Source organism: Hyla sarda, chromosome 2 (assembly GCF_029499605.1).
Source record: "Hyla sarda isolate aHylSar1 chromosome 2, aHylSar1.hap1, whole genome shotgun sequence".
Taxonomy (NCBI): domain Eukaryota; kingdom Metazoa; phylum Chordata; class Amphibia; order Anura; family Hylidae; genus Hyla; species Hyla sarda.
The window spans coordinates 110,788,125-110,807,774 of NC_079190.1; the positions used below are offsets into that span (position 1 = coordinate 110,788,125).

A 19,650-nucleotide genomic window follows, 5' to 3' on the forward strand; every position below is an offset into this window, starting at 1 on the left:
ACTATACCCCTTGTTACATTCCATGAGGGGTGTAGTTTCCAAAATGGGGTCACATGTCGGTATTTATTTTTTTGCGTTTATGTCAGAACCGCTGTAAAATTAGCCACCCCTGTGCAAATCACCAATTTAGGCTTCAAATGTACATAGTGCGCTCTCACTCCTGAGCCTTATTGTGCACCCGCAGAGCATTTTGCGCCCACATCTGGGGTATTTCCCTACTCAGGAGAAAATGTGTTACAAATTTTGGGGGTCTTTTTTTCCTTTTTTTTTTTCACTAACAGGCTGGTGTAGACCCCAACTTTTCCTATCATAAGGGGTAAAAGGAGAAAAAGCCCCCCAAAATTTGTAGTGTAATTTCTCCCGAGTACGGAGATACCCCATATGTGGCCCTAAACTGTTTCCTTGAAATATGACAGGGCTCCCAAGTGAGAGAGCGCCATGCGCATTTGAGGACTAAATTAAGGATTGCATAGGGGTGGACATAGGGGTATTCTATGCCAGTGATTCCCAAACAGGGTGCCTCCAGCTGTTGCTAAACTCCCAGCATGCCTGAACAGTCAGTAGCTGTCCAGAAATGCTGTGAGTTGTTGTTTTGCAACAGCTGGAGGCTCCGTTTTGGAAACACTGCCGTACAATACGTTTTCAATTTTTATTGGGGGGACAGTGTAAGGGGGTGTATATGTAGTGTTTTACCCTTTATTTTGTGTTAGTGTAGTGTAGTGTTTTTAGGGTACATTCACACTGGCGGAGGTTTACAGTGAGCTCCCTGCTAGGAGTTTGCGCTATGGCGAAAAATTTGCCGCAGGTCATACTTGAAGCAGAAAACTTACTGTAAGCCTTACTGTGTGAATGTACCGTGTACGTTCACATGGGGGGGGGGGGGGCAAACCTCCAGCTGTTTCAAAACTACAACTCCCAGCATGTACTGACAGACCATGCAGGCTGGGAGTTGTACTTTTGCAACAGCTGGAGGCACACTGGTTGGAAAACCTTCAGTTAGGTTCTGTTATCTAACTCAATATTTTCCAACCAGTGTGCCTCCGGGTGTTGCAAAACTACAACTCCCAGCATGTACTGATCACTGAAGGGCATGCTGGGAGATGTAGTTATGCAACATTTGGAGGGATCGCAACTACAACTCCCAGCATGCTGAGACAGCTGTTTGCTGTCTGTGCATGCTGGGATTTGCAGTTTTACAACATCTGGAGAGCTACAGTATAGAGACCACTGCAAACTGTGGCCCTCCAGATGCTGCAAAACCACAAATCCCAGCATGCCCTGACAGCAAACAGTTGTGTGGGCATGCTAGGAGTTGTAGTTTTGCAAAATCTGGAGGGCTATAGTTCAGAGACTACCATATAGTGATCTCAAACTGTAGCCCTACAGCTGTTGCAAAACTACAACTCCCAGCATGCCCAAACAGCTGTCTGGGCATGCTGGGAGTTGTAGTTTTGCAACACCTGGAGTGCTACAGTATAGCGACCACTATATAGTGGTCTCGGACTGCAGCCCTCCAGATGTTGCTAGGCAACTTACCGGCTTCTGTCGGATCCAGGGAGCCTGCTGCACGACATCGCCGCTCCCTGATCGTCGCCCGCAGCCTCCGCAGATCGGTAAGTGGACTCCGGCGCCAGTCCCCTTCGGCTTCCCCGTTCTGCCCTGCCTATTGTGGGTGGGCAGGACGGAGGAAAACGAAAGTTAACCCCCCCTCCCCCGATCTGCTATTGGTGGTCACGTCTAGACCACCAATAGCAGGGATAGGAGGAGGGGCACCCCTGCCACCTCACTCCTATCTCTTCAGGGGGATCGTGGGTGTCTTAGACACCCGCGATCCCCCTTATATTCCGGGTCACAAGGTCACCATAGACCTGTAATGACCCAGAATCGTGCAAATCGCAAGTGTGAATTCACTTGCGATTTGCGCCGATCGCCGACATGTGGGGGTCTGATGACCCCCCTGGGCATTTGCGCGGGGTGACTGCTGATCGATATCAGCAGTCATCCCGGTCCGGTCCCCACCCGGCGCGCGGCGGGGACCGAAATTCCCACGGACGTATGAGTACGTGCCTGGTCCTTAAGACCCAGGGTGCAGGGACGTACTCATACGTGCTTGGTCCTTAAGGGGTTAAACTAAGCTGAGACTTCTGTACTGATGATTTCCCAGCAGTGTCCTCCTTATCCTCACCGACAGGAGTAAAATTAAAGGTGACACCAGTGTATAGATAACATGCTATTCATGCGGATAGGACAGCTTCAGTCTATTGTTGCTGGCATCTCCCCTGGACTTATGTAAGGATGATGGTGCCCCTTTCCCACTGCCGGTATGCTTTTTATATTTTTTTGCATTTTGCCGGAGCATACTGGCAAATAACGGGTCCCGATGGACCCCATTGTATTCAATAGCAGCCGTTGTTTTTGGAGAGAAAAAACGGAGAAAAAGTCGGTGCAAGCACTACCTTTTCTCCGGATTTTCTCGATCCTAAAATAACGGGCTTCACACTGCCGAAGACAGCCGTATGAATGTAGCCTAAGCAGGCATGTTATTTGTCTAGAATGCCGGCCATGAGACATATTAAACAGGAATCATTTTATCTGCTCCTGAAGCTCAGGGAGGTTCTTGGATGCGTTTTTCTATGCATACTATGTGTATACTACTACTACTACATCACAGCCATGATAAAGGACTATAGGTCCGAAACCCTTTGGCTTTGTTTTTGAGGATATAATCTTAAAGTGCACCCGTCACATATTTTATGGGCGACACCTAAGGCTTAGGTGTCACAGACTTGGTGTATAGGAGGAGCAGGGTACAAATTTCTGTAATAAGCTTGCGCTGTCTTTTTCTCCCACTACTCCGCTGAAAAACAGCAGCGACCAACAGACCCCATTGACTATAATGGGGTCCATCGGGACCCTCTCCTGCCCGTCAAATGGCGGCCATCAAACTCGGGGGGAAAAAAAGAGCGTGTTTGATGGCCGTTCTTGACGGGGTGCAATGGCAATGTGAAAGAAGTGTCTGTTAACTTTCACATCTGGCAGTGGAGGAGAGTTTATAACTGATAACATCTGTAAAGGCCGGCGGCCGGCAGCATGCTTCATCCGCATCTGGGCAGCAGCCAACTGGAGGTTGAAGTGTTAAAGGTTTTACAAAATAATGTGAACAGTTATTTATACAAATAAAGCTGTGGCCCACTCCCATCGTCCATCAAAGAAATGACTGTGTCATGGTTTTATTGGTTAGATAGGGACTTATCCCACCATGTTCAGGGTTAATGTCATTCACCTAGTCTTGGTAAACAGGCCACACAGTGTAGAAGGGGTTAATATTTTAAGTCAGGCACACCTTTCTTAGTTGAATTCCTTACTTTTTTTTCCTTTTAAACAATTTTTCTCTCTGATCCAGGAGATGTATTTTTTCCTGTGCATGCTCGTACCATGGGTATTAGGGCACACGCACAGCGAGTACGAGAAGCTCTGAATCCCTCCCAGACTTGTGCGCCGTTATACACATTAAGGGTGCGTTCCCACCTGGCGTATTTTGCTGCGTATTTGCTCTGTATTTGCTGCTGCGTATTTTCTTGACTTCAATGGGAAAATAAAGTACGCAACAGCAAATACGCAGCAAATAAGCAGCAAATACTCCAGGTGGGAACGTACCCTAAGGGTACATTCACACGCCCTGATTTTTTTGCGGGCTTTCTGCTGCGTATTTGAAAGTGGACAGGCTCTTCTTGGCTGTCCGCAGCAGATTTTCCGCAGCGGAATTTACGCTGCAGAAAATCCGCCACAGTCCCTACTGACTTCAATGGGGCTTGCGTCGGATTTTCCGTAGTGTACATTCCGCAGCGGAAAACCCTTTCAAATACGCAGCGGAAAACCCGCTAAAAAATCCGCACGTGTGAACGTACCCTAAAAGTACCTAGGGCTGCTGCGGGCAGGCAAGCCCTGTGTGTCAATCACAGGCAGGACATGGCATGACATCTGCTTAGAGCACTGTTTCCCAACCAGAGAGCCTCCAGCTGTTGCAAAACTACAACTCCCAGCATGCCTGGACAGCCTTAGGCTGTCCAGGCATGCTGGAAGTTGTAGTTTTGAAACAGCTGGAGGCACCCTGGTTGGGAAACACTAGCTTAGGCTAAGTTTGTACTTGAAAAAGCACCAGTGCAATTTCCTGGGCCTGGCGTTTTTTCTGTAGTTGTGTGGAGATTGCATTTTTGGCCCCTTTGGCATTTTTTTTTTTATTTTATTTTTTGTACCAAAAATTTGTTGGGTAGCGAAAAACAAATAAAAAAGTAGTGGTGGGAAAAAAAAATGTATTTAACGAAATTTATATTTTTTATAACGAAATTTTATTTTTTTTACAAAGTATGTGTGTGTTTCACTTTTCTCTCTTTTTTTAAAACATTTTTTAGGTAGTACTACTATTCCCAGCATGGAACAGACTGTTCCATGATGGGAGTAGTAGTACCTGTACTAATAGACATATCGCCCGATGCAATCATCCATAATATAGCAGAGATGTGGAGTGGCTCTATATAGCGCTCACATCTCTGCTCTGTACTCCGGCCAGTGATGTGAATAGAACATCACTCATTCATATTTTTTTCCCAGAGTGGTGATTGGCCGGATGGTTGCAGCCAATCACCGCTCTCTGAGGGAAATATGAATGAGTGATGTTCTATTCACATCACTGGCCGGAGTACAGAGCAGAGATGTGAGCGCTATATAGAGCCGCTCCACATCTCTGCAATAGATAGGACGATGGCATCGGGTGTCAGGAGTGACACCCGCTGTGATCTTTCCTTAACTGCAGGTACTACTCCTCCCATCATGGAGCATGCTCTGTTCCATGCTGGGAGCTGTAGTACCTGCAGTTGACAGATCGCAGCAAGTGTCACTCTTGATACCCGCTGTGATCTTCCTGTATAATGTATAGATGTGGCGGCCGCTCTTCTATGGTCCCCTGCACTGACGTGTATATATATACACATATTCGTATTTCCCACAGAGCTGTGATTGGCTGGAACCCTCTGGCCAATCACAGCTCTCTGCGGGAAATATGAATAGATGTATATATACGGCAGTGCAGGGGACCATAGAAGAGCGGCCGCCGCATCTATACATTATACAAGAGGATCGCAAGGGACCCCGGCGATCTGTCAATTAGTACAGGTACTACTACTCCCATCATTGAACAGTGTGTGTTCCATGCTGGGAGTAGTAGTACCACCTAAAAAGAAAGAATAAAAAGTGAAAAACGCACACACTACATTTTTATTATTGTTGGCTATATTTTTAGGTCCCTGCCCGCCCACATAAATTGATCCCTGTTTAAAAATTAATAAAAATGTTGTTATGAAAAAAGATACATTTCGTTAAATACATTTTTTCCATCACTACTGTATCTATTTTATTATTTTTCTTTAATGGTACCCTACAAAATATTATTAAAAAAGGTATCTCCATCACATTTTTGGATCGCTAAAGTCCAAAAGAGAATAAAAAACGCCTGAAAAAACGCCAAAGTTAAAACACACATGGCGTTTTTCTTGGCGTTTTTTTTTTACTCCCATAGACTTCTATGGGAGAAAAACACCACGGTTTCAGGGGGAAAAATGCCAGTGGCTCAACATGCTACGATTTTGCAAAACCGCCAAGGAGCTGAAAAATGTCAAAAGGATTACAAAAAGCCAAACTGAAAAACACCAAGTGGAAAAAGAATTTTGCAATTTCTGGCCGCAGCGTTTTTTTGGCCGAAAAAACGCCATGCGGCAGAATTGGCGTTTTTCTTGCCGTTTTCCCCCCCAAAAAAAACAAGTAGAAACTTAGCCTTAAAGCAGGCATAGGCAACCTTCGGCACTGCAGATGATTTGGACTACAGCTCTCATGATGCTTTGTCAACATTTTGGCTGCAAGAGCATCATGGGAGATGTAGTCCAAATCATCTGCAGTGCCGAAGGTTGCCTATGCCTGCCTTAGAGTATGGTTGCAATCCCTGGCATGGTAGACCCTGGACCACACCTCTTTGATACTCCTGCACGATAGAAAAACCTTTTTTTCTTTCCAAAGGAAATAAGGCAAGAAATTCTACTAATAAAAAAAAAAAAAAATATATATATATATATATATATATATATAAACACATATATATATATATATATATATATATATATATATATATATGTAACCCCTTATAAACTGAACAGATAAAAGAAGATGTTTCAGATGATCTAGCTGTAAACAGCAAAGAAGCCAATGGCTGTCTGGGCGAGCCGAGAGTTGTAGTTTTGCAACAGCTGGAGAACCACAGGTTAGAGACCTCTGATCTAGGCTGTCCAGGCATACTGGGAGTTGTAGTTTTGCAACAGCTGGAGAACCACAGGTTAGAGACCACTGATCTAGGCTGTCCAGGCATGCTGGGAGTTGTAGTTTTGCAACAGCTGGAGATCCACAGGTTGGAGACCACTGATCTAGCCTGACCGGGCATGCTAGGAGTTGTAATTTTGCAACAGCTGCAGGTCCCCAGTTTGGAGATTACTATTCTAGGCTGTCCGGGCATGTTAGGAGTTCCAGTTTTGCAACAGCTGGAGGTCCACAGTTTAAAGACCACTGATCTAGGCTGTCTGGGCATGCTGGGAGTTGTAGTTTTGCAACAGCTGGAGGTCCACAGTTTGGACACCACGGATCTAGGTGATACATTCCTATAAGACCCAGTGCCCTTGCAGTAAAGTTGGCAGAGGCGGTAGACCAGGTCATGCCCACCTCCCAGTCAGCACACTTCTCAGAAAGAACTTTTCATTCCATAAAATAAGACGAGCTCCCAAAATGCCCCGTTACCCATAGCAACGCGCATCCTGCCCAGACCTGTGATCCTCTGCCGGCGCGAGTCTCTCTGGGTAATGTAGTCCGTTCTATTAGATGGTCCATCTAGCTAATCCCGTCCTGAAACTACAACTCCCAGGTAGCAGCGCGCAAAGCTTTTGTTGTTGTGGGACAGCTGATTTCTGAGTGCGGGGGTAAGCGGTTTTGTTTGTTCCTATGGGGGGTGCGGGGTGCTCTGTGCGGTGCCGCAGCTTCCTGTATGAGGGCGGGTCGGGATGTGTTGGGTTTTAACGATGCGTGAAGCCGGGACACAAGTGCTGCGCAGCCAGTCTGCAGCGCTGTATAGGCCTAGTACAGCAGATGGAGGAGGTGCAGCAGCAGCGGCGGCGCCGGGGAGTTCTCTGTCCATCATAAGTTTTTTATTTAGAGTAGCCCAATGACTATAGCAGTGTTTTCCAACCAGGGTGCCTCCAGCGGTTGCATAACTACAACTCCCAGCATTTTTTTCATTTTGCAACAGCTGGAGGCACCCTGGTTGGGAAACACTAGACCAGTGGTCTTCAAACTGTGGCCCTCCAGATGTTGCAAAACTACAACTCCCAGCATGCCCGGACAGCCAACGGCTGTCCGGGCATGCTGGGAGTTGTAGTTTTGCAACATCTGGAGGGCTACAGTTTGAAGACAGCTGCACTAAACTAAAAAAAAAAATAAAACAGACACCTGTGACTAGTCCTGGCCCCGCCTCGTCTTCTGTATGAGACCTGTTACCATGAGGGTGGTCACCCAGCTTTCCTGTGCCCCTGTAAACCAGCAGTTCACACCTGGCCAACATCACCAAGCATTTTGCTGCAGAGATTTAACCCTTTGCAAGCGTTTTGCACCACAAGACTCCCAGCCTGGTGACATGGAAGCAGTAATGCATTCATGTTGGCTGCCACCCAGCTTTCCTAGACAGGATGTAATACGAGAATTTGTAATAACATATAAGCACTTATCATCACTTACATCACCATTCAGTAGTGAATACTTGGAATTGTCTATGTTCACACCATGCAGATCTGCTGCAGATATTCTGGCAGAAAGCTCCCTACAGAATTTCAGCTTTGGATATTACGGTGCAGTAGAAATTCTGTAGTGTGAACACATGCAAACTACGGAATCTCCACTTGAGTGTGCTTGGCGCTAGGACCCCACGATCATTGCTGGTTCACATAGCCGGCAATGCATTCCACTTAATATTCCACCGAAAGAATGACCTTGTGAATTTAAGCTGTGTGAAGCTCTTTTTCTTTCCATGCATGCTGGGAGTTGTAGTTTTGCAACAGCTGGAGGCACCCTGGTTGGGAGACACTTCTTTATATCAGTATTTCTCAACCAGGGTGCCTTCAGCTGTTGCAAAACTACAACTCCCAGCATGCCCGGACAGCCAAAAGACGTTTACCTAGAAAACGCAGTTTTCCCCTGTATATACTACAAAGGTGGGACAGTATCCTACTTGCAGGTTATGTAGTTACCTAATATCTGTGGAGGGAATTTACTTGTAAAGGCCAAGATTTTACAACTGCACGTAGAACTTTCGGCTTCTGCAAATGAGAAGTGCAAAGTTCAGTCTATATAAAACTTAGGAATCAAAAACTCCTGAGGATAGGCCATCTTTTTCAAAGGTCGGATTATCCCTATATATAACCCCCTGGGATTTTTTATTTTTTTTTCTTCTAAAAACCATCTGTTTTCAGTGTGTGTGTGGTATTACACCAGAAAGAACAGCCTAAGGCTATGTTCACAAGGCATCATTTCTGTGATTCCACTCAAATTCTGTTCTTCAAAGCTGACTGCTGATTTTTTGCAGAATTTTTGTGCACTAAACACGAGTCCCATTGACTTTAATAGGAGTCATATTGACTACAATTGACTTCCACAGAATTCCACAAAATTTAAAGACTGGTTTAATGTTGTTGAATAATTTCCGTAGTGGAAATTCCGCCATGTGACTGGGACAGTGGAATCCGCTTTGTGGAATTTCCAGCTGATTTCAGTGTGAACATAGCCTAAGGGTACGTTCACATTCGCGGATTTTCAGTGTATTTTACGCTGCAGATCCGCTGGTGAAGGCCCGCTCTATGCTGGCAATATGTTACTACCAGCAGACACACTGCGATGTGTGAGTCTCAGTATAGTCGCACATCGCGGGAGCTCTCTGCCTAGCTCAGAGCAGGGAGAGCGGCCACGATGTGCGAGTACGCCGCACACATCGCTGCACTGTGTCTGCTTGTAGCGGCGTATTGCCTCTACCAGCAGGCACATGTAAAGCCAGCATATCACCAGCGGATCCGCAGCTAAATACGCTGAGAAAATCTGCGCGTGTGAATGTACCCTTAGGCTATGCTTCCATATCAAACTTTATGTGGAATGTCCATCTGGAAAATTTCTGGTGGACATTTGGCAAACAGCAGGTGCCAGCAGAACATGCTCATGCTAGGACCGCTTGTTAATGCGCTGGCTTCCTAGACCACAATGCATTTCATGGAGGATTCCACAGAAAGAATTTGCCATAGCAATTCTTTCTGTGGAGGTAGGAATCGATTTTTCCGCGGCAGGTGTTTCCATGGAAGAAATTCCCCTGTGTGCACAGTGCAGCAGAATCTCATTAAAAACATTGGATTTCTGCTGCAACTGAATTTCCGGCAGAAAAATTCAGCTTGCAAGTTCTGCTGTGTGAACATGGCGTAAAAATCTGCCAGCAGATTTTTTTGGCCTTAGTCAGCGCGGAGAGCTAGTCATGGAGCTTCTATTGATTTCCGCGGGAATTTTAGAGCATAGCCACGCAGAAAAGAAAAGGACACTTTTTTTCACACACCCCCCAGTCTCCCATTGAAGAAAATAGTGCAGGTGCCACGGCTCTTCAGAACAGCTGATCAGAAGGTGTGCAGGGTTTTGGCACCCTGCTGATCACATATTGATAGCCTATCCCGAGGATAGGCTATCAATATCTTTTCACTGGAAAATCCCTTTAAATATCAATTGGAACCAGTTACTCCTAGTATATATCAGTCATCCATAATTTCGTAGGCAGATAAGCTACTTGGCATCTGGAATATAAAGAGTTAACACTGCATTTGAAGAGAGGAAAGGATGATTCATGACTTGGCAAACCTCACGTAAAATTATGGAAAGAAGCGAAGCTTTGCCCACAAATGAAATCCTGATTCATGTCCTTTTGGTTTTCGTGCAGAGTTTAATTGGGATTAAAAATATTAAAGTCAATTCATTATAAAGCGCACTATGAGGACCTAGCGAAAACGGCCGCCACAGGTTAGGGCACCGGCGCAGTAAAACAAAGCAACAGATTTAATTTTTCTCCATGAGATCTGGAGGAGGTCCAAGCTGCATGAACCCATTGGCATTGAGCTAAGAGGCTTTATTCTGAATGCACGGCTCTATTATTTTTATAAAGAGACCGGTGGACTATAAATTTAAGGACCAGGCTATGCTTACTGAATACTTCTGAATATGGAATCAATGTTAGTCAGTAAAGCTTTATTATATACTGCAGTATTACTCTACAGCAGTGTTTACCGACCAATGTGCATCCAGCTGTTGCAAAACTACAACTCCCAGCATGCCAGGACAGCCGAAGTTTTGCAACAGCTGAAGGCAATGGTTGGGAAACAGTTCTCTACAGACTGCATTTCTAAATACAGAGCATGAAATATAGGAGGCCTCCTTCTTCCCACTGAATTCTATGAAGCCTAAAAAAACAATGAAATAGCATGGAACTTTAAAGCGTACCTGTCAGATCCCCCCCCCCCCCAAAAAAAATTTTTTTTTTATATGTTCCTGTGTCTACAACCTATATTTTTCTCAGAATTACCTTTATTTACTTGCCATAATTTTCTCAGTGAGGTTTCTGTCCATGCAGAGGCATATGGGGCGTGTCCTTCTCTTCTCCTCACTGTGATGCCTCCTCCCTCACCTGCCTGCAGCCATTCAATCACTCATGGTGTCCAAGACGTGTCGATAACCTCTGGACACTGCAGGACTGGTATGTGTCCCAGGAGGCAGGGGGACCCCTAGTGGCCAGTTTTTTGACTGGCTTTTTCAGTATAAAATATTTTCTGATTAAAGCAATTGCAAAACATATTGTTTTTTCATGCTTTACAACATATCAAAAGGTATTGTATCTGACAGTGCCCATTTAGGTGGTTATCTCAAGATTTTAACTTATCACCTAGCTGTCACGCCCCCTCCCATAGACTTGCATTGAGGGGGCGGGGCGTGATGTCACACGGGGGCGGAGTCGTGACGTCACGATCTTCCGTCCCCGTGGTCGGGAGGAATTAGCCTGAGAGCCTCCAGCGCTTCCGGAAGCAGTTACAGATGGGTGCTGCTTGCTATAGGGGATAAGATGTCTAGGGGAGGAGTACCCCTTTAAGTGATGTAGATTTGCAACTCTTAACATATGTCTCAGTTATTAAATAAGTGAACACTGCGTGGTGAAAAGGATAAATGGTTTACTACAAAAAAACATTGTGAAGAATGTCTATTTGAAAAGCTACAAAAAAATTTGCAAAAAAAAAAAAACACTGCGCCCAAAATGTGCCAAATATAGACAACAAAACAGCTCTAAATGGAATGATAAAAGTCCCCTATGTCTCTAATAATAGTAGTTTTTTTTTTCCAATTTTACTGATAGGAGATCACTGACAAATATGGAACTGAACACAGTGTTTATATGTATTTTATTAGACTTGTGTGTATGAGGTCTAAATATTTACATTGCTTATAAAACATACAGCATGAAGAAATGTCAAAGCACTTTTCCAAAATTAGACTTTTATGATGTACTGTCACTTTAATACTGATTAAATGTGTATTCCAATTTTTTTTTCTTTTTCTTCATTATTATGAAGCAGTTAATGTCTAATTGTTTTCAATAATCTGCATTAAATGAAAATAACAGTTTTATTTGTTGTTATCCATAGACATAAAGAGTGACCACCATGGAGGAGTCTCTATCTCAGGTGTCATGCATAAGCTTCTTGAATGTGGCCCAAACCTATGTGCCCAGTACCAAAGTAGAATGCCACTACACCCTGCCAGCCAGAATGAAGAGTTCTACCAGCGACTGGATCGGCATTTTTAAAGTGAGAAACCTGAGTTGTGTTTTGTATATGAATTTGCCTATGTCTTCAAGTACTGGTTACCAAAATGAGATATAGTTATCTGAGTTATTCTGTTTACTCAGAATTATTGGTTTTCTATCTCTTTATAGGAGCAGAAAACCAAACATAACCGCAGTGCTGGATCTCTTACATGTCAGACACCAGTGGTGCCGAACAAACGTCACCTATTTTAAAGGGGTCTGTTTGGTTTCTTGGACCAAAAAATGCTACATGCTGCATTATTTAGTCCTGTATTATTTTTATTTTTTTTTAGAAAAATCTGCAATGGAGGCTCCAGCACAGGTGTGAATGTGGCCATATGTCTCTGGTTGTCAAGGCAGACATTTTGGCTAGGTTCAGACTACGGAATTTCCGCCTGCAATTCCGCTTTGAAATTGCAGGCGGAAATTCCGCTTGATAAAATGTATAGTGTAGTGAATGGGTTTCCGTTCACAAATTCACACTTCGGAATTTGTGAAGCTGAATTTATGAACGGAAAATCCGCTTGGAAATTTCCGCCAGAAGAATGGCGTTGCTCTTTCTTCAGGCGGAAATACTTGCGGAAAACATTGCAATCTATTGGAGACTGCAGTGTCCACACGGTCCTAGCGCCAACTCATTCAGTCGGCACTGGCCGCACTCGGAATCTGCTGGCGGAAATTTTCCGCCCGGAGATTCCGTAGTCTGAACCTAGCCTTAGGCAACTGTTCCATTAATGAAGAATTGAAGAAGAAATCCATGCAGACACAACACCATTCAGATGTACAGAGCTGATTTTCATCTGCCGAAATTTCTGCAAAAATCCGCTGCTGTGTGAACAGACCCTTACAGGGTGATAGATAGATATGGCATAGATAGATAGATAAGGCTTCTTTCACACTGCCGTTATGACATGCCAGTGTGACGGCCATCGGGGGAGTCGGGGAAAATAGCGGGAGAAAAAATACTGCAAGCGCCGTCTTTTTCTCCTGCTATTCCCATCAAAAAACAACAGCACCAGATGGCCCCCATAATAGTAAAAGGAGCCGTCGGGACCCATTGTTGCCCATTTCTCCCCATCACGAGAACGGCCGTTAAAGTCACACACAAAAAAAAAGAGACTTTAACGGCCGTTCCTGACGGGAAGCAACGGCAGTGTGAAATAAGCCATATCTGTCTAGGTAAGCATTAATATTTTCTAGTTCAGAACTCTTAAGTTAAGCAATTTATGTGTTGTCTCCATAACAGGTGGAAGTTTCTTCTATACGGGACTATGAAACTTTTGTCTGGGCAGGGCCCTGTGAAGCACCTGCAAGTGGATCCAAATATCACTGCAATGTTCAATTTCAAGGTTAGAAATGTATGAGTAACACATTACAGAAGCTTTTTCTATTCTGGGACATTTTGGACTGAAAATGAAAATTCATGATGCACTTGGCCAAAAACCCTTTTCCCCAATCACTTTTTTTTTGTATTATATTGGACTTTTTAAGAGGCAGTAAGTAACACAATAAAGGGCATGTACTGGTATGGAGCAGTGGTCCGCAACCTGTGGCTCTGCAGCTGGGGCAGAAGTACAACTCCAAGCATGCTGAGAGGGTTCTGCACCAGCTGCAGAGCCACAGGTTTTAGGCTGCAGTTCCCTGTTCCTCCACTAGGTAGTCAATTTAGAGCTGCCTGGATTGCCTATAACCTCAGCAGGGCCATTCCCTCTATGGTTACTAGGGTCAGAGGCCACTCAGCTGAGTTCCAGCCATAATAAAGGGGTAAATGTTTGTCTACTCTTACCAAAAAACAGAACATTGTGTATGCCTTATTACAGCATCTAGCGCCTTCTGCAGCCTTCCCATTGTCCCTCCCTGGGTGTCCTCCTCTTACTATCACAACATTATGAAATCTTGATTAACATATAAAGATCCATAATTAACTTTATACTGTTCATCATCTTCGTATGTAAATTTCCCCACTAGAAGATGCCCTTCCTCTAAAGCCGCCTGCAATATAGATTATAAGCAAATGAAAACGTCTCATGTCAAGTTTTACAAAACATGTATTAACCCACAGCCTGTTATTTACCGCGCCCTGGTGAGCAGCAATATCATTTTCGTTATGTGGATGCCCACGGAGTGGTGAAAGGGGTCAGTGACCCTTTTGTATTCAATCTACCACGTCCCATAGAAGACTTGGTCACTTTGGAAGATGAGGAAGCATCTCTGGACATGATCTTGGTTATCCCAAAAGCTACTTTCCTGCAGGTACTTTAGTGTCTTATTACCTTCATGTTAACTGAAAACAGAATCTGCCATATCTATGTGAAAGTTCATTTAGATGGATCAGTTTTACCCATCATGTTATGTTCTGAAATGGTGAAGAGGACTAACACCAGCAACGTTTACTAGTCTAGACATAAGTCAAGAATACCAGACACAATCCATGGACAGGTTTGGTGCTTTTCCAAAAGGAAATTACCATATTTTCTAACCTTGGACAACCCTTTTAATGCCTAAAGTTATTACCACATAAGCAGAAATGCCAGATTTAAATGGGCACTGTCAGATCACAAAACTTTTTATATGTTGTTACTGATACAAATTAAAGAGCTTTTATATGATTAAAAAAGTTTGAATATTTAATAAAGAAAACTAGGGGTCCACCAAGCATCAGGCTTGTCCTTGAGTCATGGACAAGAGATGACTCATGGACAAAGCTACATGAGCAGACACACCAATCACCTCCCACCACCACAAGAGAGGAGCATGCCCTGAGAGGATTTCTAACACTGTGAACTAATGAAAAAAGGTATTTTTTTATAATAAATATAGGTGATAGAGGCATACAAATTAGATGTACATGGTCAGGATTAGGTACTAAGTAACAGATATATATATATGTTTTTTTTTTGTGGAATCTGACATGTACGCTTTAAAAAAATGGGGCTGTATTGTTAACCCCTTAAGCACAACGAGCGTATATTTACGCTTGTGGCCGGCTCCCGTTATGTGAAGCACGCTCAGGAGCTGAGCGCGCTTCATACCCGGCAGGTCCCGGTTGCTATCAGCTACCAGGACCCACGGCTAATACCGGACATCGCCGATGGGCTGATGTCCGATATTAACCCTTTAGACGCTGCAACCAAAGTTGGTAGCGGTGTCTAAAACGGGAGAGAAGTATCGCTGGTTAGCTCAGTGGGCTGTTCGGGACTGCCGCAGTGAAATCGTGGCGTCCCGAACAGCTGAGAAGACAGCGGGAGTCTTCTTACCTTTCTCCCAGCTGTCCAATCGGCACTTGATTGCTCCAAGCCTGAGATCCAGGCTTGAGTAATCGACCGCCGATAACACTGATCAGTGCTATGCTATGGCATAGCATTGACCAGTGTATTCAATCAGTGTAATGCATGTTATAGTCCCCTATGGGGGCTATAACATTGCAAAAAAAGAAAGAGTTAATAAATGTGATTTAACCCCTTCCCTAATAAAAGTTTGAATCACCCCGTGTCATTTTAATCATATGGATCTACAGAATAAAGATAAGATGTAATTTTTACTGATAATTGCACCACAAATGTCTGACCAGTTGGACCCCCTACGATCTCCTGCATGACGCCCCGGCTCCCTGCATGAATGACGTGTGTCGGCACAAAGCTGTGGCCGGCATGCCCACTTCATGCCTCTTTATGGGAGAGCTGGAGATACCCAAACGCTGTATCTCTGGCTCTACCATAGAGATGCATAGAGGGGGCATGTAAGCCACAGTTTTGTGCCGACACATGTCATTCATGCAGGGAGACAGTTTTTTTAAACTCCTTTAAGGAAGCAAAAAAGGTCTTACCTCTTCTGCTCCCCAGCTCTCACTTTGCACCCTCTGTTAAAGGGGTATTCCGTCACGCCCCCTACTATAGACTTGAATGGAGGGGGCATGGTGTGACGTCACTAGGGGGCGTGGCCGTGCCGTGACGTCACATCCCTGTCTTAGAGGCAGCAACCAGCACAGAATTCTGAGGGTTCCGAGATTGCAGGGGTCCCCAGCAGCGGGACCCCTGCAATCATACATCTTATCCCCTATCCTTTGGATAGGGGATAAGATGTATAAAGCAGGAATACCCCTTTAAGTTTTGACATGTCGATCACTGCTGAGTCCCACTATGATCGTGACTGGCCTGGGAGTGGAGGGCAATTTCACCCAGACATATATGTCATATTTGTGGGTAAGCCACTAAGACAACTCATTTACTTTTTATTGTTTTCTTACCCATTACCATTTCATTTTTTCTCCATGTAAAATATTTTACATTTCTTTTTCTGATGTATTACTGATCACGTTATATAGGAGGTTGGTATTGTAATTCCTGGCCTCTGTATCTGAATTGGTTTAAAGAGTACCTCTCATTTGAGCCAGGCAGCAGAACCCCAGCACAAAACTCAGTTTCTGCAGCTAAAACAATTGATATATATGCAGGTGTATTGCAATGCAAGTCTACAGGGCTTCCAGCAGTTTCTTATACCACGCGCTTTAGGAGTGGAGAATGGAGTTGCCAGGATTTTGCGGTGGGACTTCTCCGTCTGGTTTAAATGAGAGGTAGCCTTTAACATCTTTCTGTTGTCTATCTATCTTTTGATTTACTACTTGACATTTGTTTAATAGCAACAGTTGGAGCTCTCCCAGCAGGAGAGGAATGATCTGATGAGGGTCAGACTTGCCCTGGAGGAGGATGTCGGCTCTCTTAAGAACCAAATCAAGGAACTTGAGGCTGCATTGGAGACATCAAACAACAAACATGCCAAACTCAACCACCAATATCAAGTATGCTATTTAATTACACAGTAGTAGCAAATGCTTAAATTAATATGTTTTCATCAATATACATTAATCTTATTAAAAAAGTTATTTTTAGTTGGTTACCATATCTACGTGCAAACATCCAGGTTTGCATTATTTTTCAGTATAGCATTTACTATATACAAGCTATGAAATTCATAGTTTGTGCATAGACAGAGTAGTCTTGAGAATTTGGAGTTGTACATACCATGAAACTGCCAAAAAACTGCCCAAAACTAGTGAGTGGGCCATAGTGAAATGGGACAATGAGATGTAAATAATTGGATTAATAGATTAATGGGGTACTCCACTGGAAAACATTTATTTTTTTTAAATCAATTGATGCCAGAAAGGTAAACAGATTTGTAAATTCCATGTCCAGAGTAGGAGCAAATCCCCATAGCAAACCTATCCTGCTCTGGACAGTTCCTAAAATGGACAGAGGTGTCAGCAGAGAGCACTGTGGTCAGACAGAAATTCAAAAAGAAAATAACTTCCTCTGGAGCATACAGCAGCTGATAAGTGCTGGAAGGATTAAGATTTTTAAATAAAAGTAATTCACAAATCTGTTTAACTTTCTGGCACCAGTTGATTAAATATATATATATATATATATATATATATATATACACACATTTTTTTTCCAGGGGAGTAGCCCTTTAAATAAGGATAAGGAATAAGTGTATAGATTTCATTATCTATTATATGATCTAACTTAGTAGTGGGCCAGAAGTAAGATTGTTACCAAGAAGGAAAAATGTCTGTTTTGTCTACTATCTTAAATGTACTGTAGTAACAATGATTTATTTCTTTGAAGTGTACAAATTTAAAGCTTTCTTGGCAACTTTCTTCAAAAGTTTAACTTGCTAAGATATCATTCTAATCATTTTGCAGGATCTCTACGTGAGAGAACAGCAAGTAAGGGAAGAACGTGATGTACTGAGCTGTAAGGAGACTGAGAATAAAGATCAAATCGCGAAACTTGAGGGCGATCTCCACATCATGAGTTTAAAGCTGATGGAAAAAGCGAAGGAGCTTGAAATGTAAAAACTTTGTTCTACTCTTAGTAGTCTGATTTTGTTATACACACCAGTCATTATACATGTACATCTAAGCTGCTTGTTCAGGATTTTAGAATTTATGTTCAGTAAAAAATCTTTGAAATCTGATTAATTTCTTAACTTTACTTCTTTATCACAAGAAGATATGTGTTTATTTATTTATTTTTTTACTCTTTTCTGGCTTTTTTTCTGAGCTCCTCCAGATTACCTGCATAACCATGGGTAAATTATCTAGTTCTATTTGCCTGCAGCCTCAACTAGAGCCAAATTAGAAGCTATACTGTTTTCCCCTAAATATCAGTATGCAGTATATACTTAAAGGGGTACTCTGCCCCTGGACATCTTATTCCCAGAGGATAGGGGATAAGATGTCTGATCACGGGGGTCCTACCTCTTGCGATCTCCCTGCAGCACCCGAGGTTCGTTTAGAATGCCGGCTGCGGCACTGGAGGCTCGTGACGCTGTAACAATGGACTAGGCTCAATGTCAATGGACTCGGCTCTTTCAGACGCAGTCATGCCCAGCATTAAATAATTGGGAAGGTGAGGATAACGATTTTAGCATATATAACGCATTGTCAAGCGTTATATATGCTAAAATCTGCTGATTGGTTCCCTTTAAGCATCCAAATTCTATGACAATAGATAAGTTCTCTGAGATACAATAATTCAGTAAAGCCTGTTGTGTGTTGTGAGATGTACTTGAATACTTTACAAAATATGTCCAGTTTCTCAAGTTTTCGAAACTCTAATACTAAACATTTTTATATATTTTTTTTTATCACTTAGGCTGGGAACAAAAAAACTGTCTCTGGAAACTAAGAAGGACGAACTAAAACAACGTCTTACAGAGACAACATCAGAGTTGGAACGCTCCCAGGTATGTTTCATATGATAGACATGACATGAGGGAAATTCTCTTGGGCATTCTGACATCATGTTTCTGCCATGTTTTTTTATCCATGTATAACCTTTCCATGTTTCCATCTTTGCCTGTACACAATCAGGCCTTGATCATTATATCTTTAAAAGGGTTATCTGGTCAGGGAGGTGGGGGTTCCAATTTCCCATTGTGTGGAATAAAAAAGAAAATAAACCTTTACTCACCCCCAGAGCTCCCGTTGAGCCTCTAGTTTTCTGCTTCAGTCCCCCAATACAATCATTTTTTGAACGAATCGCTGGCTAAGGCGGCACATTGGCCAGGTATTTGCAGAGTGTCGGAATGGGCACGGGAGTTTCCGGGGCCAGACATGTCACACTGCAGCTCAGATGGACAATCGCACCCGGAGACTGGAGCAGGACACTGGAGGCATCACGGGAGTGATGCAGGTGAGTACAGATTAATTTTTTTTAGATCTCATAGCCCCTTCATCCTGATGATCAGCATATGTTCTAAATGACAGACTCCCTGACAATCACTGATGGCCTAACTTGAGGTTTGACTCTTAGAAAGCCCCTTAAATCAGCTATTGGTAAGGCCCACACCCCTGATGGCTGTTTCTTCCTATGTCTCCAAAGTGCCATACTAAGTATTTTTCTGTGAGTCAGGAGAAAGCGCAGTCGGCACTGCTGCACCTATCGCAATCACACACACCTTGCTGGAGACGACCCTCGATGCAATGGTAACAACACACTCTGAGCTTGACCGTACCGGTGCTCAGTGAGTAGAGACAAGTACTGCAAAAACTTGATAGTAGAAGAAGGAAAATAACTCACGGCACCCGATGGTCATGCTTCTTTCTTTTATTCCACAAGAGGTATCTTCACATGTCGGGAGGGGGTGGAAGTGAAACGGGATGACGAGCGTTCGTT

At 43.6% G+C, this 19,650-nt stretch overlaps 1 protein-coding gene across 5 annotated transcripts in view; it reads left to right on the forward strand.

Annotated features, from left to right (window-relative positions):
* Window positions 1-6,881: 6,881 nt before the first annotated feature.
* Window positions 6,882-19,650, forward strand: part of CALCOCO1 (calcium binding and coiled-coil domain 1) — a 64,626-nt gene continuing 51,857 nt past the window's right edge. Inside the window, exons 1-7 of one of the 5 annotated variants that reach the window (XM_056555197.1) lie at window positions 6,882-7,016; window positions 11,805-11,966; window positions 13,212-13,314; window positions 14,028-14,218; window positions 16,605-16,763; window positions 17,673-17,821; window positions 18,628-18,718. In XM_056555197.1, the coding sequence (XP_056411172.1) occupies window positions 11,823-11,966; window positions 13,212-13,314; window positions 14,028-14,218; window positions 16,605-16,763; window positions 17,673-17,821; window positions 18,628-18,718 (837 nt within the window). In that variant the 5' untranslated portion in view covers window positions 6,882-7,016; window positions 11,805-11,822. Of the gene's footprint in view, window positions 7,017-7,096; window positions 7,192-11,804; window positions 11,967-13,211; window positions 13,315-14,027; window positions 14,219-16,604; window positions 16,764-17,672; window positions 17,822-18,627; window positions 18,719-19,650 lie in introns of those variants that run through there. The other 4 variants (XM_056555200.1, XM_056555199.1, XM_056555198.1 and 1 more) reach the window with 4 other exon arrangements.